The sequence below is a fragment of the Furipterus horrens genome, unplaced genomic scaffold (assembly GCF_987537825.1).
Source record: "Furipterus horrens unplaced genomic scaffold, mFurHor1.1.pri manual_scaffold_17, whole genome shotgun sequence".
Classification (NCBI taxonomy): domain Eukaryota; kingdom Metazoa; phylum Chordata; class Mammalia; order Chiroptera; family Furipteridae; genus Furipterus; species Furipterus horrens.
The window spans coordinates 71,529,408-71,551,044 of NW_028327187.1; the positions used below are offsets into that span (position 1 = coordinate 71,529,408).

The following is a 21,637-nucleotide window of genomic DNA, read 5'->3' on the forward strand; positions in this document are numbered from 1 at the left end:
GCACTAGGAGATAAAGCTGGTGGGGCTGGGACCTGCTAATAAAGGGTGTTGAATGTCAGGCTGAGGAGTTGGGATTGAGTGCTTCTTATCTGCACTCAGCATGCCTATTTTCCATGGGCCTTGACCTGTGCAGGCCACACACTAATTCCAGATGCTACAGATAAGCCCCCAGCACCCATTACATGTACTTGGGAAACTTAGTATATGTTCACAGAAATGTGACTATTTATTTATTTATTTATTTGTTTATTTTGTGTGCAGCCATTTTAATATTGAAGATGGAAGGAGGTAAGTATAATTTTCAGCATATTATGCTTTTTTATTTCAAGAAAGTAAAAATGCAACGGTCACGTTGTGATGTAGCGGCCTTTTCTGTCTCTCCGTGGTTATAAGACTTCTCTCCAGCTGTTGTTCGGTTGGTTATTCCAGATGATTTCTCCAAAATTACGTTGTAAATCCAGACTAGTTCTGGGAGGAAGTTAGTGTAGCTTCTTCCACTTACTCCTCCGCCATCTTGTTTCTCAGATATATCGGAATGTGACTATTAATGAGAGATGACTGCTGACTTTTTTCAAGCTCCAGGCTGGAATCAGACCAAAGGCCTGCACCCCCGTAAGTCAAACCCAACTCTTTGCTTGGCAGCCTCTCAGAAGTAGAGCCAGAAAATTCCCCCAAGGGAAGGGCAGCCCCCTGAGACCTCTGTAGGATTCCTTTCCTCTCCAGGGCTGTACGTGCTAAACACAAGTGGCCACATGGAACATACAGGAAGCCCAAGCTTTGAAGCCCAATTGCTTACAGCTCTGCAACTCTCAATCTGTGTGATGGTGGACATGTCCTCTTAGCTCTCAGAGCCTCCTAGTTCCTCATCTAGAACATGGAGATGATGGTGGCTTAACTCTTCATCAGGTACATGGGTTCATGTATATAAAGCACATGGTACGCTTCAGAAAATGGAGAGATGTGCTGTTAGCTCAAGACTTGGTCCACATATTGGTTGACCAAAAAGAATCTCATAGCTATCTAGTCCACTCAGTGTGGAGAAAGCCTTCACCGAACCTCTGTCTCTGGCCTCCTTTCCCATTTCTCCATCAATCTTGGCGATACCCAAGGTGACAACTACAAGGGAACCTCTGTTTCCAATAGTAACTGAAAGAACCACAGCACATCTGGCCACAGTTCTCTTTGGTGACATGATTCTATGCTGGTTTCAAGGTACAGAGAGCTCCTAGCCTAACCTCCATTGTGTAAGCATCATAAACATTTTAATACAATGAAATCAATGAAAGCTATGGGCCCCTTTCCCAGTGTGTGTGTATAATCCTGTGGCCCCCAGAGTTTCTAGAAAATTCCAGGAAAACAGAATCCTACTAACATTCACTGAGCAGACACTCCCTGCTGGGCACTGTGCTAAGAGCTGGGAATACAGCTGTGGACACAAACTGTGGGCCTCCTGGGGCCTAACACATAGTAGAGATCAACTAGTAGTAAGTTCAAGAGAGAAAACAAAGTGTAAAGGGGGAGAGGAAGTGCCAGGAATGGGTGTGGGGCTTTGAAATGTTACACAGGTGGCCAGGTGACATTTGTGTCAAAATTAAAGGAAATGAGGGAACTAGCCCTATGAATATTTGGGGAAGTGCATTCCAGAAGAAAGAACTACAGTGCAAAGGCCCTAAAAAGGGATGCCTGGTGTGTTCAAGAAGATTCAGGAGGCCTGGAGCAGAGGGAGGGAGGGAAAGAAGGAAAATGATGCCATCCAGATGGGAGGGGGCGTGTCGTGCAGGGCCTGTCAGGCCATTAGAAACACTACAGTTTAATTTTGTGAAATGGGGAGCCAATGCAGGTGCACAGAAATTGGGACTAGACTGAGGTTGGGGAGAGGGGTTTGGGGGAAGGTAGGAAACAGAGGAATAGGTTTGGTGGCTACTGGAGTAACCCAGGTGGAAGATCTGGTGACTGGACCCAGTATGTAGTATTGAAGGAGGAGAGAAAGCTGAGATGGGATGGTGGATACATTTTTAAGATGGAAACAACAGAATTGTCATCATCTCTGGGTGTGGGGTGTTGCGTTGGTTGTGATTTCGGACGCTGAAATAAATCCGGCAGGCAGGATGATTGGCCAGTAACGAACGGAGGACTGTGGCTCACTCAGACCATCAGCGGAGAGCGGGAAGCCTCATTCTCTTTTTATTAGGGTTTCAAAAGTTACTAAAAATAGAACGGGGGGTGTGACATTCCAGCCAACAGCAGGAGAATTTTACAAGTGAAAGAATTTTTACAGTGTCATTAATATGTAAAATACGGCCAGGGTAACTCCTGGTTTAGCTAGCACCTATCAAGGAAGCAAGGCAGATCCACTAATCCTCAAGGCCAGCTCCATATCAAGACTTCATTAACAAGGAAGCAGATGGAGTACACAACAGAACCTGTTTTACCCAGGATTCCACGACTCAGTGGCCTCGACAGCCTAAAGCCGAAGGCGGAGATGAGAGTTGCTCATCGTCTCCTGAGTCACGGGATGCCACCTGGGTGGTGGGGCATGAGAATGCCCCTACCCAGAGATCTGTCTTCCTGCAACAGTGGGATGAGAGGAACAGGGAAGAATCAAGGAAGAGTCCAGGGCATTTGGCTTGGGTAATGTGAAGGATGGAGCCAACATAAACTGAGGTGGCAGACTATGGGAAAAGCAAATTTGGGGGGTAGATCAGGGGCTTTTCTCAAGTCATGTGGAGTTTGAGATATCTAGTGTCCATCTAGGTGGTGATGCCACGCAGGCAGTGGACCATATGGCACAGGTGCAGCTGTGATGTCACAGGCTTCGAGGACATTGCAGGAGAGTGGGCATCACCCACCCCACTGGCAAAGCAGAGGGGAGGTGACTTGAGGGTGAACTGGAGATGTCTGGGAACAGAACCCTATTTTCCACCTTGACCAGTGTATTTGGGAACAGTAGGTCAAATTTTAAAAACACTATGCAGTGTTCTGTGATAGGCACAGTTATCCCAGGTTCCAACCGCACTGTTTAATAGGATACTTTTCAAGACACTCCAGAACTATCTCTAGCTCTAGCTGTGCATGGTGGCTCTGGGATAATTCCCCTTCCCTGCAGGACCTGGACAAGCCAGAGGCCAGGGCTCCACCCAGGATTCCAACAGAGATCTTGTCTGGAGTGAAGGTAAGGGCTTAGTTTAGTCACCACAGAGCAATAACCTCCCCTCGCCGCTGGTTGCAGTCCCTCACAAAGCAGCCTGGGCTGAGAGTGGCCAAGGTGAATTCCTTCCCAGTTGAGCTGTGCACACCCACCTCACCCCCAGTGGGCCCCTGCTCGCCCTGGTACCGGGCTGCGGGGTGTCCCACAGCTGGGCATGAACGCTGCCCCTCAGCAGAACTTCGGGAAACTTTACAGTCTAGTGCCCAGGTGGGTGGCACCTTCCCAGCCCACGACAGATCAGCACTAGGTTCTCAGAGGGCCCTGTGCAGTCCCAGGCCCGAGGAATGGGTGTCGACGGAAGAAGGGACCGAGTGGGCAGCAGGTCCATCCCTTTATTCCAGCCCACGGTTCCGCCAAGTGCCACCAGATGTGGTGGTGACAGTTTGCTCCTCAGAGGTGCTGGCAGGAGCCGTGAGGGGGCTTGGGGCTTTGCCCACCAAGTGCTGTTGCGGTCGGACCAGACGCGGTGTCTGCCTGCAGGAAGAACTCAGGGAAGTCCAGGTTAGGAAGTGCAGACGGGGCGGGAACCCAGGAGAAAGGGCACAGGCCAGCCCCAGGGTGGAGGAGGGGAGCTGCAGACTTTGGAGCAGGCCGGAGAGAGGGCTCAGGGAAATCTTGGTTCTGCAGAAGCTGCAGGTGTCCGGCCGGGCATAACCCCATGCTGAGAGGGCCAGTGCAGCTCAGCTAGTGCAAGGGCTTCACCACCCCAAGCCTAGAAGGCGAGAGACTAGCTGGCGCACTTGGGCTCCTGGTTGAGCACACCCAGGGGGAGCTCAGACAGCTTCCCCGTGGAGATAGTGGGGACGGGGAAGGCGTGGTGGGCGTAGGAGAAGGGGGGAAGGGGAAAGGACTGGGGGGGAGGGGAAAGACGGGGCGGAGGGAGGGGAGCTAGGCATGCAGGGGCGGGTTCAGTTTAGTAACTGCCACCTGAGAGCCCTGGTCCCTGCTGCTGTCACAGCAGGTTGACTGGGCGGTCCAGTGAGAGCCAGCCGCCCGGAAACGTAGGCAGTGGGACAGTCGCTATCCACCCAGCGCCCCCCAATTGAATGTGAGCACTCTTCCGGGTAGCTAGCTCTTGTGTCAGTCTCAGCTGAGAGAGAATAGGACGGGGTGGATGAATCCAATAGGCTACTTTACGAGATTCCTGTCCCTGTGATGCTCCGGAATCCTCCAGGGATCTGCTATCTCCCTCTCTCCCCTTCTCCCCTGATGTCTCTCTTCCACTCTTATCTCCGTCATTTTCCCTCGGTCTCCGTCACTCGCGCACACTCTCACCCTGTGGCTGGTGTGTGTTGGATCACCCGAGCTCCCAGCTTGCCCTCGGTCCTTCAGGGGCGCTCGGGTCTCACCCTCTAGTTCTACTCACTCTCCAGAAGGCTACTTGCCGCCCGCAGGTTTCCCAAAAGCACTGGGCTCCACCTGTGGCTCTCTGGCTAGCCCCATCCGCTTCTGTCTGAAGGCGCTAGGTCTCCCCGCTGTCGTTTCTCCCCATCAACACACTGTCTAGGCAGTCCAATCTCCGTGGAGGGCACCGACCTCCTGCAACGTTTGGAGCCATCAAGGTAAGTGCCCTGGTGCGCCTTCCTCCCATCCCGTCTCTCCCTAGTTGCTGTGGCTCCAGGAGACTGGAGAAAATGAGGCGACTACAGGAAAGCCAGCCTTCAGCCTCTTTCCCTTTTAAAGTGATAGGAGGGTCCAGAGGCCCTTTGGGCATCTGCCGCACTTCTGCTGCCCTCGGCCTGATTCGGGCCTGAAAACTCAGCTTTTCGAGGCTCAGAGCCAGAGGGTTTGTGGGCAGGGCAGCATGGCTTCCCCTTTAAGGCCAGAGCCGCTTGTCGCTACGAGTGTGAGGGTGTGTGTGTGTGACAGCGTGCCTGTCTCCTCCTCCCTGAGTGACACAGCACTGAGAAGTACCTATCAGTAACTTAAACCCCCGAAACTCCACCTTCAGGGCGCACCGCGCGGAGCCGGGCGATGGGAATAGAGCTAGCAGATTGAGGCCGCCACCGCAGCGTTGCCAGCATGAACTTGGCCGTGAGCTGAAGCGGCTGGCGGCAGGCGGGCACAGGGGCACCGGCCGCTAGCCAGAGGGTGATCTACAGGCCAGGCCACTCAGCGGGCGCCTGAGGCCAGGCTGCCGGAGCAGGCGGCTGTCCGCCCCTGGGGCATTGCCCCCTTCACAGTCACGGGAGCTCTGCAGCATGGTAAGGCTTAGTCGGGCCCAGGAGGTCCTACTGCTGGGGGCTTCGGGGTGCACTGGCACCCCACTAGTGACCCCCATTGCTGAGAGGTTTGGGCCCAGAGGTGCTGCGAGCCAGGGACCCCGAAGTTTCCTCCAAGCGCACAGCCCACCTGGCACAGTGCGCTGCTGCCCTGCTCTCAAATAAGCCAAGCCCGGCTGAGCTCAGCTCTCATCGCGGGGACCGAGGCCTCTTCCTGTTCCTCCCATCGGGCGAATCCGGCGGGGACAGCCAAGCACCCAGGAGGGAAGGCAGAGGGGCGCGAGCCACACGGACTCTCCTGACTGAGCTAGGCAACCGGCAGGCTCCTTAGTCTGCCCCTGCGCCCCCTGGGCAGCTTGCAGCCCAGCTCCCTGAGCCTGGAATGGTAGGCAGTGGGCTGGAGGCGCAGGATTCCTTCACCCCACCCCAAGCAGGTTTGCCTCCGCTGAGAGGGAATAGAGTATGGGCGCGCTGAGCCAGCTACCTTGAGCTGGCTCTTCTACCAAATACTTCCCTGGAGAGCCGCCCCGAGCTGAGCTAGAGGCTCGAGGCAGCTCCGACTGGGCTCCTGCCGGAACTAATGGCGCCCTCGCCCTAGCGTTCCGAGTTCCCAGTCGGAGCCTAGGCTGAGCTCTTCGCTGTCAAGGGCAGGCTGGAAGCCCCCCGAGTGCCGCCAAATACTTTTCTTGGCCAGTGCAGCGTGTTCGGAACCACTTGGGAAGCTGGCCATACCTTCTGATTTTGATCCATGGTTAAATGCGGACTGAGCAGACACTAATAGGATTAGCCTGCCAGAAAACTGCCCAGAATTTGTCGGAACCTGAACACACAGACGCACCTCCGGCAGGGATTTTGCCCCCCACGCTCTTACAGCAGGGTGCAGCCCAACCGACACCCGGATGGTGGGCGTGTGTGCATGGTGGTGGTGGGAGGGAGCACAGGATGGCCAGAGGACTTGGGTACAAGGGACTCCACCTGTTTGGGGTAGCTTGGTGTTGTTTGGCAGCAGAAGGAATCCCCTGGGCTCCTTTCCCACAGCAAACGAGCCATTTGTGAGTAGCTGACCGAGGCTCTGGGACATTGTGAGGGCAAGCAAGCAGAACGTAAGACAGGCGGGTGGCCGCGCTGGAACAAAAACGCAAGTCTCCGCCAGCCTGAATAATTTCTAAAGAGTTGGATGCGAAGAGGACCCGGATCTCCTGGGGGAGGTCCCCACGGGAATTCCGCTGCCCCCACAGGCTCCGGCCCTGCAGCCCGGACAAGCCTGTTCTTGGGCTGCGGTGAACCAGAGTGCAGCACCGCAACGGGGCTGCCCAGTCCTTGGCAGGCACGGGTAACCGCTGGTGAGCCCACGATTCAGGAGGTTGTCAGCAGCGCACCCGCGGGGACTTCCCAGCCGCCGCTGCCGGAGCCGCTCAAGGCTCCCAGAGGTGCACTTTCTTCCTCCAAATCTCCGCTTCTTGTCTTCCCTTGTTTTTATAGATCCTCCTCCTTCGCCCCCCCTGCTGCTGCTGTGGCCAACCAGCCGGTTTCTAAAAAGCCCCTTTGTTTCCCTGAAGGCTGGAGAAAAGGAAGGGGAAGGGAAGCAGAGTCAGAGGGCGGAGGCAGTTGCCTCCCAGTGGCTCGAAGTAGCTAGAGGACATTTGTAGGTGACGGGGGAAGGGGTTGTGCTTTGAAGACCCCTCAGCTGGAGCCCCAGAAGGCATAGGGAACCCTGAGTCATGGTGCCTATCGCGCTTCCAACCTGACGGTGGTGGACACCCTGGGCCCCCAGACAGCTAGCAAGCAGGCGCAGACGCCAGGGGCTGCGCATGGCTCCGCAGGCTGGGTAGAAGCGGTTCGCCACTGCGTTCGCTGGGCGGGGGCAGAGGGGGCGCCTTCTCCTCGGTTTCGCTTTGCAGCCCTCGTCCCTCGCCTACCGGGCTCAGGGCAACTGTCCAGCCTGGTGGTGTGAGGCGACGTCTAAAACGAAAGTAGCTACACTGAGGCTGTCGCCACCCTGCGGCCTCACGTATCACTTCTTCCCTCGCTCTCCTGCCCCCGCCCCCCACTAACGCCAATGGCTCCTTGGGACCCCTTTGTTTGGAGTCAGGAAGAGAATCGGATCAGCCACCTCCGAGTTCTTGCAGCCTGAGCAGCAGGCATTGGGGACGGAGAATGCACCTCCGGAACATGCGTTAGCCCGCCGCCTCTGCATGCACCCGACGCTGGGTACTTGCTTTACCCCACGAACCTGCGGGACCCCGGACTTGCACTGAGGAATGTTAAGCACTGAGGAATGTTAAACATAATGTAAGAAGTAACCTTTTGCCAGCCTGTCGGCCTGCCCGGTCTTCTCTCCAAAGAGGGCCCCCCTTTCCTCGTTAAGTTTGTTGGGAAAAAGGATACTGACAATAAGGAAAGCTGACTAATAAGGAGAAGTGGGCGGAGCCCAAACTCAACCGGTGGGTCCAGGAGCTAAGGTAGATTTGGGAGATTCAGATTCCTCCCGATACCTTGTCGCTGCTGCCTCCTCTTCCTCTTCCCATTTAATCTCATGGCGACATATTATTTGTGCCTTTTCGCATATCTTTCCCCTACACCACTCCCTCCCCTCCATGGAGATTATTATTATTCCTAAGTATTGGTCGAACATTTTTTTGTTGTCTGGTCTTTGGAATAGATGTGAAGCGTTAACTCCCTCCACCCCATCCCCCAACATACACATCCCAACTACATTTAAAACCACAAGAAAGTGCTCAAAGGGTAAACCACAAGTTCTTCCTTTCCCCCCCTATGTGATTCCCTTCTGGCGAAATATCATTGGAAAATAAAGCTGCTGATGTGCAAGATGGAACATATGGTGCCTCCATAAGAGAGAAGATGAAATGGCCTTGAACCTGCTGGACAGACCAGCTGTTTGCTGCCAGCCAAAGCATCTAATCAGTTTCTTCCTTTTAAAGTAACAGCCCTCTTTTCTCTTGATGACTAGTTTGCATATTAAATAGAATATTCTCCAGAGGAGAAATGTGATGGGCTCCTATATTGCTTTGTGCTTTGGTGGTTCTCCAATGCCTGGCCCCTGCTCTGGCGGCTGCTTTGGCTTCTACTCACATGTGCCTCCAGTATGTGAGTGTTTCCTTCAACACTGAAGTCAAAATGTTGCTCGAAGTGGAACTTGGGAGGAGGGAGGCAGGAAAAAGGATTCCCATATGCCAGGGAGGAAATCTCTCTGTTTTGTTCTTACTGGCTCTTGAAAAACTAGCAGTCCTCCCACAACTTAAATATATTACAGAGAGCTGCAGCTCTTTCTTGTAAGATCTTCTTAAAAATCATCTTTTTCCAGCTGTGACCATTTTCAGTTTTCCTTCAGTACATTGTTTTTGAGAGGGGGGCAAACTGTGGCATTGGAAGAAGAAAGGCTTGAGGAGATACAAGGAAATTCCATGTTAGGAAATCATTAGCAAAGGGTGACTAGGTCTGTTTTCCTGCCACTGACGCTGATGACAGTGACACAGATGTGTGAGTTGAAATAGAAACGTTACTGAATGTTTACCAGGAAATAACCTAATGCTGGAGTCAGGGTGGGGGCTATACATTCACTGCATCTCAAGGTAAGGAATTTACTGTTGCCATTTCTATTCACTAAGGGAATTTTAAGACCATTTCCTCCCCCTTTTAAGCTGATCGCCTACAGGCTTAAAATATACCTGTTAGTAGATCATCCTTAGGAAACTCAAGCACAATTTAGGCTTATGAAATGGGTAGAAACTGTTCTCAGACAAGTGGTTCTTTCAGACAGTAGTTTGACTACTCTCCTTTAAAAGGACTGCCTATATGGTAAACCATTTTTTTTGGTAAGATTCTGATTTTTTTTCTGTAGTGGTGCATTGGAGAGATAATTAACCTAGGAGTTGAGAAACTTGTGTTCTAGAACTCTCCCCACTAATTAGCAGAGTGATCTTGGACAAGTCCATGCTCCTCTCCTCTTCATAACCTCAAAGTGTGAGTCCCTTCCATCTCCAACACACTGTGATTTGTGAATGAGATCATTTTTCTGTGAAAGTGAAACAGTATTGCAGAAAACAGCTAGATATTTAAAAAATAGGTCTGAGATTTTGAAGGGCAGCAAGAAGAGAGAGGTATTAAAAAAATGGCAGAAGACCAAGCAAAACAATATACAAGTGGTAAGTGTTCCCTCTCTTTGTGTCTTGTGCCAGTGTGAACTTCTAACCCAGAACCATGGATGGGGAAAGCTCAGAGGCAACTCCAAGGGCTTCTTGTCCAGTATCCCTAGTCTGGTGATCTCAGGGCCTATTATTGATGGCAGGCTCCTTTATCACTTGGTTGGTTTGCAGTTAACGCAATCTAAACTCTTTGAAATTAGACTGGCATGTTTCTAATATAGAGTAGATTTGCTGTTTTGCAGTTATTTAAACAAAGATTTCAAGGACAAAAAGCATTTTTCTCTACATACATGTGCCACACTGGAGTATGGGCTCTGAATTCACTGTTGAATCTTTTCCATTCTTCCTAGTCTAGCTAGGTGTTTTGTTTTTGTTTGTTTGTTTGTTTTTTGTTTTTCAATCACATTTCTAACTTTGAGAGTGCAGCAGCCATGAAGGAATCTGCCACTGTCCTGCTTGATGTTAATATTGATTTCTTAAAACGGCTTGGGGGAGGAGTAGACATTATAAAGAAGGAACTTTTATCCTCTGAGCTCTTTGGCAATTATCTTGCTGCCATAAATGTTGATACATATATAATGGATGTAACTAAAAAATCTCCTTATCCAAGCAGAAAAGGCTGAGTGTTTGTTGGAGCAGAGAGAATGCTGAGAGTGTGAATAGACTAACCCAGATGTGGCTGGGGTGGGAGATAAATGATGGAGGAAGAGGAGTCAGTTACTATAGGTCAGCACAATAAAACAATTCCCATCATACCTCTTACAACTCCACTGAGGAGTAACCTAAGCAGACCTGTCAACTATATGGGCAGAATTGAAGCCTTGCAAAGCTCAGCTGGAAGTAGTCTGATTTTTCAGACATTGAGTCCTTAAACATCTTCTGAACTTAGAAGAGGGAAACTATAAATCTGCATGAACCTAATGGGTTTAATTGCAGTGCTGCTGGTTTTGTCTTCACAGCTGTTGTCATTTAGAAAAGAAGAGTAGGCCCACAGAGCCAGAGCCTGCTGGCAGTTAAGGGTCCTGTTGGGAGGGGCAGGCAGAACAGTAGAGTCCCATGGGGTCCTGCTCTCAAATGACCAACCCAGGGCTTCTGAAGCCACAGGAGTATTTGCTGCAAAGGGAAGTGATGGAAGCAAAAGAATTGGGTTTCCTTGCTCCCACACTTCATTGCTTTATTTTTTCTTCCTCTTCACAGAGCCTCCCCAATATCCTTTTGTGCCTCCAATCCCTTCCTAAGATCTGACCTTTCATAATTTCCAAAGCAATCAGATATGTCACAGCATACAAAGATCCTTCCCCGCTCTGTAAGGCACAGTGAGGGGCCTCACTGGCTGTGGGCACCAAGCTCCGGGAGTAAAGGTTTCCAGGGACAAGTCCAAGAGTACCATGAGGGAAAGCCCCCTTGCAAAGTCTTCGAGAACTGTCCTCTCCCAGGAGTGTTTACCCAGGCTGCCCTGGAACTGCAGCTTCAGACTTCTCCTTCCTCCCTGATCTACACGATAGTGGACTCTTCCTGACCCTGGAGGATGAGTTCCTCCATAGCGATCCAGTCCTGCCCTGGTTGCCTTCTGGCCCTGGGGCCACCATTGATTGCCCCTTTCTGTAGAGTCCAAGGCACAGTGTCAGTGACCCCTGCCTTACCTGGAAAGGGAGGGACCCAGCTACCTTCCCTTCTCAGGGTACACTGTTATTTGTTAGATCTATGCAGTCAAAAAACATTAAATGGGTTTTGGGAAAATGATGTTTTCTTAAGTCTGAGAATTATTCCACAAGGCCTGAAGGAGGATGGGGCCGACCACGATTCCATTATGTTATAAGGATCCCTGGCCAACTGGCCATTGTGTTTCCCCACTTTCCTCCACCTGTGGGAGCCTCTGGACACTAGGCCATTGGGACATATTCTGCTGACTCTAGAAGAGACCACTGGCGGCTCTAAGGTCTGAACTAATGAAAGGCATCTGTGTCCAAAGGGCCTGGCAGCCCCAGTTTATGCCCTCCATCTTTGGAGAGAAACTGTGGGCATTAAGGGCACTAAAGGCAGCACAAAAAGCAAGTTGTCTCGAATGCTTTGGGCAATCTCAAGTCCTTTGTTCAATTGTCCTGAGCGTCACCCTTGCCCCATGAATAAATAATATGTTTATACTTTGCCCAGTGTTTGAACCTGAAACCAGCAACTCCAGCTTCTTTGAGGGCTCAGTGACAAAGAAAGGGAAGGGATGAAGGAGTACAGGATCCAGCTCTGCCTTCCTTTTGGGGGATCCATTAAGCAGTTCACCACAGTCCTACGTATAGTTGCCCCAACGCACGAACAGAACTTAGATGCTGAAAGATGGATAATTTTCCAGCTGGAAGAATAAAGCCTTACGATTTTACAGAAGAGGAAAACAAGGCCCAGAGAAGGGGCCCTGACTTCCCTGAGGGGACACAGTGGAGGGATCCCAAAATAAAACTCTGGTTTCCAGCTCTCAGTCAAGTATTCGGGTCTGGAATGCCAACTTTGCACTCACACTGTGGAAGAGCAAAGTGACAAGAGGAATGTGGTGAACAGAGGAGGGCCATCATTAACTAGTGGTATATAAGCTGCCCTGTGTTTGTGTGCTGTGGTTAACATTGTTGGGATGACAGAGGGGTACATTGGAATCGGAACTCCAAGTCTAGAACTAGCTGAAGATCATTGAAGGTTATAAGTTAAGGATCAGTCTGGGGCTCAGGCATGTGTGCCACAGGAAAGAGTATCTTGTCTTGTGTTTTCAAGTTGCTGATGAAGAGTTGGGCAACCAGCTGTTGGGTTGGGCTGAGCTGGGTTGGCTCCCTTGGCAGTTGCAGATTGTTTGGGTTTTGTTCTTAATGAGATCTGTGTTAATATCTACCTTGCGTAGTTCCAGTGCTAACCTTGGAATTTTAAGTGGGACAGTAGTTTTGATGCAGTTTCCAATGTCACATGCTTTGCGTGTCTAATTCTGAAAGAGTGGCATGCATTATACTAGGTTTGGGGAGAACAGAACAGTGTTTCTAAGCTGCTTGTCTGTCAAGGATTAATTTAGCCTCTAATTACTACATTTTCTTCTCAGTTTGCTGCACGAACATGTTGTAACAAAAGCTTAAAGAAGTATGCCGCTTCATTTTGCCACTGCTTTAAAATTAATTTTGGAGATATGAAGTAAAATCTGACACAGTTGATGTTAAAATAATTGTGCTGATATTTGATTTAAAATGAACAATTTGGTTGTTTCTAGTGATTCTCCAGCAATGGGGTAAAGAGCATTATTGTGTTAGTCATAGCCACAGCCCTCAAAATGAGCCCTGACAATGTGGAAGAGTATCACTGCATTAATCCCACCGGGAAGCCAGTGCTTCCTACACATGGCCTGTGTCCCATGTGTTTGCCTTCATAGTGTGACTAATGACCTGCGTAGTGAGGCAGCCCGGGAACCCTTCCTGCCTGCTGACAGGGAGGGTGGTGAGTTCTCCTGCAGCAGAGGTAAGGCCATTCCAAACTGAAGCCTTTCAAGTGCCTGCTCCCAAGGCAGAATCTGTTCACAGCATGACGACAATGAAATCGCAAGATTAAACTGCCCGGGATTCTTCAAGCAGGCTTCTCTCCCTCCTCCTCCTTGTGCCAACCACCCCAGAGGACTGACCCCTTGGCAGGCCTTCAGATCTTTTTTGATCCCTATCTCCCCAAACAGCTTCACTGGATGTGGAGGCTGCAGGCCCACTCCCTGCTCTAGGGTGGCTGGGAAGTCTAGCTTCTCAGACCCCGGGCAGGAGTCCTTCACAGCATAGTTTACTTCTATTTCAAAGTCCACAAAAGTAGACTTGTGGGATGAGGGTGACAACCAACTTAGCTAGTTGTGGGGTTTCATATCCTTGCCTTGGCATTTATGGATAGGCGGACTTTTACACTCACACACACACATCCCTACCTCAGTGTCAGACAAGCATGATTGCTCTTTATTTTCTCCCAAGGAGACACTTTGCCTTTTAGAGTGCACTTTTCCTCGGGATTTGAGAACTAGCAGCTGACATCATCTCTCTTAACCTCAGGATATCCTTTTTGAAAGGTGGTATCTGATAGAAAGGTCTAGGTCCTAGATCCTTGTTTCCCACATGGTTGGGGGCAGGCTGTCTGGCCTTTGCGGTTTATGTGTTTGGGTTTGCCCTTTGCAAAATCTTGAGCAAACCAAGTTCAGGTTCAGTCTCCTCAGCCTGTTCTTTCTATATCTTAGACCTGCTCATCCCCCTTCCCTGGAAAGGCACCATCCTCAGCCCTCTGTGACATAGTGTGACTCACTACTTCAGGGAAATCTGGAACCTCTAACTGAAGTTATGGGAGGCAAGGGCTGCCATACTTTGGAGAGCATCCACTTTTTAGAGCACAGATAGGAAGTGTTCAAGGGTTAGGGAGGCCCTCTTGGTCTCCACCAAATGGTACCATGCCTAGAGAATGCCCAGTAGCACCTGGCTGCCAAAACTCTCCTGAGCTCACCTCAGGGAAGCTGACCATAGCTGGTCTTCTGAGCCCTGAATCATAAAAAAAGATTCCTGTCTCTCTGAAGCAGGGAGGCTGTCTTTTGTGTATCATGGACTTATTTGAAAATCTGATGAAAGCTATGGGTCATCATCTTATATCACTGCACAAGTATATGCAATGTAGCGTCTAATTTCAGGAGCTCATATATACCCTTCTGGAATTCCATTTATGGTTCCCTCGGGAATCCTTTGACACAGGTTAAGAATGCCTTTCCCTGGCTGGTATGGCTCAGTGAATTGAGCACCAGCCTGCAAACCAAGGAGTCGCTTGTTCAATTCCTAATTAAGGCACATGCCTGGGTTGTTGGCCAGGTCCCCAGTTGGGGGCACATAAGAGATAACCACACATTGATGTTTCTCTCCCTCTCTTTCTCCCTCCCTTCTTCTCTCTCTAAAAATAAATAAATAAATAAAATCATTTTTAAAAAAGCCTCAGTATGGTGCATTAGTCTGTGCCAAATTGTGTGGTCATCCCTGGTCACCACATGGGCACAGAAATACGATGATGTGATAAGTGAATATGAGCTTTGCTTTCAGCACAGGACATTAACCAGCTGGGATTTTAGGCAAGTTCATGAACCTGCCTGAGCTGCAGTCCTCAGTTGTCAGGTGCGAATGTGAGAATGCTTACCCTACCCACCTTAAAGACATTAGAGGAGATTCAAATGAACCAGTGTTAGTGAGACCCTCTTGCACCCATCAGACTCAGGCACCCTCTCAGGTTTATCCTTGTGGTGTCACTGGTCATGCTTCATTTTGCCTTCCCATTTGGCCTGAGAAATTTAACCAAAGGAAAGCAGGTCTCTTTTGACATAAAAGATCCATTTGTCCCTTCCTTTGACATTGTGTAAGTTACACCTAGGCAAACTATCATAAAGGAGCCTAGCTTGAGAGGGACCTCCATGGTCATGCAGAGTGTCTGAGATCCATTCAGGCAGTTCTGGAGTTCTCAACTCATTAGCGGCCCTGCTTGCTCAGACCTTAGCAGCTCCTGAGTAGGGCTGGGGTGTGCCCTGGAAGAGGTTTCATGTTGGCCTGCCACAGGAATTAGCAAATGGGATCTGAGAAGGCAAATGGTTTGGTTTTCCAAGTTCCAGTACTGTCACACCTGGAATCAGGAGGTTAAAGTGGATCCTTGAATTTCTCCCAAATTAGTGAAAAGGTTCGGCCAGCTCCTTATGAAAACTGGATGGTGGACCTGTCCCAGAATCTGGCCAAGGCTGTATCCTGAGCGGGGGAGGGGAGCAGTTCTCTTTGCAGAAAAGCCTCAGGAGCAGCCTACAGGCAATTTGTTTGGTGGGGGTTGGCCTGAGAGTGAAGAGGCCCACTAGACTCAATTCAAATAGCCCTCCTCCACTGCCCACAACCAAACCTGGCAAACCTGGAAAGACTTTTCATGGTCAAGCCATGGAGGCTGGAAAATCATAGAAGAGGAAATCGAGGTCCTGAGAGGGGACTTTACTTGTCCAATATCACATTTACCACAGGGACTCTGTGCAAGAATACAAATGAGCATAAAGACATGTCTTTTGCTCTTGTTGGGCCTGTGCTCCCTCCAGGCTCTCTGGCTCCTGACAGTAATGTCTTTTCACCTCTTAAAAACACAACGTGTCTTCATATTAACCTGGTCCTAATGGGTACTCAGGTTTTCAATGTTAACTTGAGAGAATAAAGAGCAGGTTTGTAAAGCTCTTTGAACACTCAGAGGATGATCCTGGCCACGCGAAGCCTGTTCCTATGCAGTTTCAGAATCAAATCAGCCACATATTTGTAGAGCACCCCTCCTCTGCCTCCTCCACCCCAAGTTAGGAAACTTTTTGGAAGAGTGTTGCTAGGAGCTTGGGCTTTTCCTTTCCTTTATATTGTCTTGCAAATAGATTGAGAGGCCCCCTGCCCCCCGTTTTTTTTTTTTTTTTTTTTTTGTTAAACCAGTCAGATTTGTGAGGGTTGGTTAAGTGGAGATCATGTTAAAAATGAGCGTTTAGTACTGGGTCCTTATGCAGAATTCCCACACTTTGATAGAGTGTCTGGGCCTTAAGCTTCATTATTCTTCTGGAAGGGGAGAAATCCTGCAAGTCACTTGAAAGTAGATGCCACCCAGCAATTTTAGGCATCCACACATAATTACCCAAACCAATAGTGGCCTGTAAATTGGGAAGTATGACGGTTGGCTCTTTGGAAGAATCACAGTTTGGGACCGGCTTTCTGAGTCTGGAAGGGATCCCTAGTGCAATCGCGAGAAGAATGTCCACCTGGGGAGTCAGCTGACAGTTGCTCCAAGTCCAACTGTGAGCCTCAGTTTCCCTATCTCTACAGTAAAGAAATTGACTAGGGGAATCTGAGAGTGCCTGCAGCTTTGAAGTGTCATGATTCTCAGAGTTGCAAATTAAACTCTTGAGTTACTTAAAATATTTGAAAAGGATAAATCATAATTTATTATTTCTGGAATTATTAGAAACATGAAACTACGAGGGTTTCATTTTAGTTCGGTAGATGGGGGCTATGACTGTTACGTAATTGAGGATTATTCTAGAAGTTTGGGAAAAGACAAAAATATTTGATATGTATTTATGCAGGACCAAAGAATAGGAAACTGGATGTTCCCTTAGAGATCCAGTTTTTACACATGAGGATACTGGGGCTGGATTCCCCTGCAAGCTGCTAGAAGCTGAGCTAGTCCAGGAGTCAGGCATTCCCACTGTCAGCCCACTGTGGGCTGCTTCCCCACCCATAGTTCACATACCCTTACCAAAGCATCCAGTCGTCCAGTTTTTGAGCCTGCAGTCAGAAGAATAGCAGAGTATCAGGCCAAGAGATTTTGATTTCTAGCTACCAAATAGTAGCTTATCAAAAAGGAAATTTTGTCCCTTATTCCTGTTCTCAACAACCAAGAGCTGTTCTCAGCTAAAGTAAATATTTATATTTGTTGGTCCTGTACCAATGCTTAATTTAAAATAAAGCAGATTTTAAAAATAATATGGGGTAGTACTTGGGGTTTTTTATTTTAATTTAAACATTGGCTGTTTTAGGTTGACTTCATATATGCTTATTGTCATTATGCAAAAACAACATAAGCCACCCCACCCTTATTTTTGTCAGGAGTAACAGTTTTTCTCATCTAAAAGAAGCTTTTAGTTTCTCAACTGTTTGTACCTACAGTGCTTGCCATGTTTGCTTATTTTTTTGTTTATTTTTAAATCACAGAAATAATGAGTGCTTACAAAATCTGTCTGGTTATTCTCAAACAGTCATCAGGTTTGGGAGTGTTTTTCTGTTCCAACAAAACCATCTCTTATCTGTGCCTAGCCATCCACTCTTCAGACTTGGAACAGGACCAGTGTCTGGGAAGGAAGCAGCCTTGGTGCCAGGCCTAGCTCTGCTGTCTCACTGTGTGACCTTGAGTAAGTCCCTTACCTCTCTGGGCCACATGGTTCTTATCATTACAGTGAAGGGGCTGGCCTAGGGTTAGAGGGCTCTCTGAGATTTTCCTCTTACGGGGTTGGATTGTTATATTTGGAGTCTGTGATTTGACCAGTGCAGTATATGACCTAGGAGTAAAATTCAGTGATCATCCAAGAAAAATGAAACCTACTAGCACTTAGTACCTGATGTCTGGTTGCCATTTGGATAAATGTATCTACGCATATTCCCTCTCCCTCATTCAGATTTGTTGAGAGCTATGAGCTTGAAATCAAGGCAAAAAGGAAGTGGGTAAAGGAGGGTAGTGCCTAAGACCTTTCTCTCTATTGTGGACTTTTACAGTTGATGGGGCCCATTGGGCTACCTCTCCTCTCCCATTTGGACAGGTCAGGGGTCAGTATGAAAAGAACCCAAAGTAATCCAAAATTAGAACTTGGGTGCTGGTTAATTCAGGAGCTTGTCAAAAGTCATTTTGAAGAAGTGATTCCACGAAGATATTTTGTGTGTCTACTACATATAAGGCACTGTTGAAGGATGGATGGATGGATGGATGAGACAGGGAGATACACGAGTTAAGATGTGAAGGGCTACTAAATACCCAAGGAAAAGAAGTTATGCAAATTAATGTGTCAGAAGTCACAAAACAGACAAAAAACTCTCATAAAAGGTAGCCTAGTGGAAGAGAACAACAGTCGTAGTCGGCAGCCGTCCGTCTCGAGAGACGATGGTATAGCTTCTTAAGAGTCTATCTGCACCACCGAGAATGGCTGTACAGTCCGACTCGGGAGTGACACGGTATCTGTCTCCTCCCGTGTTGAATCGACATCTTGCGATGACGCTGGAGTGTCCTCTCCAGTGAAGCTGAAGCTACAGAGCCTGGGCAGGGTGATATGGAGGGTCTGCTGTTGCCCATGCAGCAGACCCCCCCTCTCTTCGCAGCTGAAGGGTCCAAGGGAAAGACGGAGTCAATACAGCTTGGCTTCAGGTGCGCCGCAGGAGTTGCCGGTGTTGACTACAACGTCAAACCGCCTTAGGGACTCTGGCTCCGGATTTTCTGTCGGGGTTTACTCCCTTAGCCTTTCCCCTGAAGAGGTATGCCGCAAGGCAGCGGAGGTTTTTTGGAGTCAGAGTTTTCCTTCTCTGATGTGCCCTGACTGGAAGATCAAACCAGAAACACTTAGCTCACAGGCCGACGCTCAATCCACTGAGCCAAACCAGCCAGGGCAATGAAATGCGGTACACACATGCTAAATAAAGCCTTTCAAATAAAAGGCTGGGAATTTGCTGGCGAGGCCCCTCTGGCAGTAAAGGCTTTTGCTCAGGCTTTTCCCTGCTCCTTCTGCCTCCTGACCAGCCCTGGTGCTTCCCCATGTGGCCCTGAGTGGCGTGCAGTCCCTCCAGTTTCTAGGGACCTGGGAGTGTAAACTGATTCTACCAGGAGGATCCTTTCTGTGCCTGCATGTCTTACAATGCCTGGTTAAGAAAAATTCCTGGGGACATTTTAGGATAGAAGGCCTGGGTTCAAATCCCAGCCTTGCCACTCACCTGCAGTGGGATGTGGGCCAATCATTTTCTCTTTCTGAGCCTCAGCTGCTGCATTGTGAAAAGCAGGGAGATGAATCGTAACTGTTTTGGGGGGTTGTTTGGAGGAATAATATAAACCCCAAACAAAAGAAAACCCACGCACGCTAAATGTGAAACCGAGCTATTATAGGTTAGTCCATGAGCTCTTATAGGTTAGTCCTCGCTAGAAGCAACACCATTAGAACAACAACAGACAAGATTAATAAGTAAAAAATACAGTGTGTCCAAGGTAACAAGTGCCTTGAAGCAAAATAAATCAAGGAAGGAGATTAGACAATGCCATGGGAGGGTGCACTTTTAAATAGTGTGGTCAGCAAGGACCTTGCCAAGAAGATGAGATTTGAGCAAAAACTGCAAAACTATTTATCAACCAGGCCAGTGCTATCCAATAGAAATATTGGATTTGCCAAAAAGTTCAGTTTTTTTTCCCTTTAAGATGGTTCTAGTAGCGCTTAGTTGTCTTTAACTTCATTTAAAACAATTTTGTTAGATTTTATTCTGACAGTTGTCATATCAGCGTGCATCAAAAAAATCCTTATCAAAATTGGTGAATTTTGTGTAGTCGTTTTAATATTGAAGATGGAAGAAAATATGCAACATTTTTTGGCATATCATGCTTTACTATTTTAAGAAAGGTAAAACACAACTGAAATGCAAAGAAGATTGGTGCAGCATATGAGGAAGGTGCTGCGACTGATTAAATGTGTCAAAAGTGGTTTGAGAAGTTTTGTGCTGCAGATTTCGCGCTGGACAATGCCCCATGGTCAGGTAGACCAGTTGAAGTTGGCATCAATCAAATAGAGACATTAATTGAGAACAATCAACGTTATACCATGTGGGAGATAGTTGACATACCAAAAATTTCCAAATCAACAAAGTTATTGATGAAAATAAAAAATGTCTTTTATTTTATGGAAAAAAACAGACTTTTTGACCAATGCAATATAATGCAAGCCACAGATACAAGCCACACAATATAATTTTAAATTTTCTAGTAGCCACATTTAAAAAGAAGCAAATGAAATTAAGTATATTTTATTTAACCCAATCTACCTAAGTCTATCTAAAATATTAGCATTTCAATATATAATCAACTTAAAAATTTATTGAGATGGTGTACATTCTTTTTATCATGCCAAGTCTTCACATTCCAGTGTGTAGTTTACACTCACAGCACAACTCAATTCACATTAGCCACATTGCAAATGCTCCAAGCCACATGTGCCTCATGGCTACCATAACCTGACTCTTAAAGTTAAAAGTTCTCATTTTAGTGGGTCTCTGATAAACTACTTTATAGGGTGCTTACTGTGTTTACTGGGCTGAAATTATTTAAAATAAGAACTATTGCTAATCATCATTAATTTGCATGAATTCTTTTACTGTGAGTAGCCTTTTACATCTTAACTCTTCATGTATCTACATGTGTCTACCTATCTGTTCATTCATCCATCATTCTCCATAATGGCTCTACCTAAAAGGAGTTCTTCAATTCTCAGTTTTTCTGCCTTGCGGCCTGGGTTCTGAATGCAGACCTGGGGGGAGCTCAGTGGACCAAATGGTATCTGCCACACTGAGCAGGGCTTTGAGGAGCACTGGTAAAAGGTCTTTTGTCAGAAAGAAGTCTACAGTTTGACTTCATATTTATCAGAACATTTCTCTGAATGCCTGTGTGTGCCTAGAGACTTCTGTCCTGGTGCCTCTTGGAAACTCACCCATTAACTGAGAACATTTTCTAAGGACTGGTCTTTAAGACTGTACATTTGGCTCCTAGACCTTCTGCCTGGGGCATTAATTGATCATTTCTAAGCTTTTGCAATTTAATTTTTTAACTTGAAATAAATTCAGACTTTAAGAAAAGTTGGGAGAATAATACAAACAATTTCTGAATACCTGTCGCTTAATTTCCCAAATGTTAATATTTTACCACATTTTCTTTATGTTTTATTCACTTTCCCCTCTATACACACACAAATTTTTTAGTGTGAGAATATATTGCAGATATCGTCGTTGGCAGCCGTCCGTCTCGAGAGACGATGGTGTAGCTTCTTAAGAGTCTATCTGCACCGCCGAGAATGGCTGTGCAGTCCGACTCGGGAGTGACACGGTATCTGTCTCCTCCCGTGTTGAATCGACATCTTGCGATGACGCTGGAGTGTCCTCTCCAGTGAAGCTGAAGCTACAGAGCCTGGGCAGGGTGATATGGAGGGTCTGCTGTTGCCCATGCAGCAGATCCCCCCTCTCTTCGCAGCTGAAGGGTCCAAGGGAAAGACGGAGTCAATACAGCTTGGCTTCAGGTGCGCCGCAGGAGTTGCCGGTGTTGACTACAACGTCAAACCGCCTTAGGGACTCCGGCTCCGGATTTTCTGTCGGGGTTTACTCCCTTAGCCTTTTCCCTGAAGAGGTATGCCGCAAGGCAGCGGAGGTTTTTTGGAATCAGAGTTTTCCTTCTCTGATGTGCCCTGACTGGAAGATCGAACCAGCGACACTTAGCTCACAGGC

General features: G+C 48.1%; 1 protein-coding gene across 1 annotated transcript in view; it reads left to right on the top strand.

Annotated features, from left to right (window-relative positions):
* The first annotated feature begins 5,153 nt into the window (after nucleotides 1-5,153).
* The window catches only part of MAMLD1 (mastermind like domain containing 1), a 186,768-nt gene continuing 170,284 nt past the window's right edge, over nucleotides 5,154-21,637 (top strand). The window contains exon 1 of the mRNA XM_090265094.1: nucleotides 5,154-5,412. Within this exon, the coding sequence (XP_090121220.1) occupies nucleotides 5,410-5,412 (3 nt within the window). The 5' untranslated portion in view covers nucleotides 5,154-5,409. The remainder of the gene's footprint in view (nucleotides 5,413-21,637) is intronic.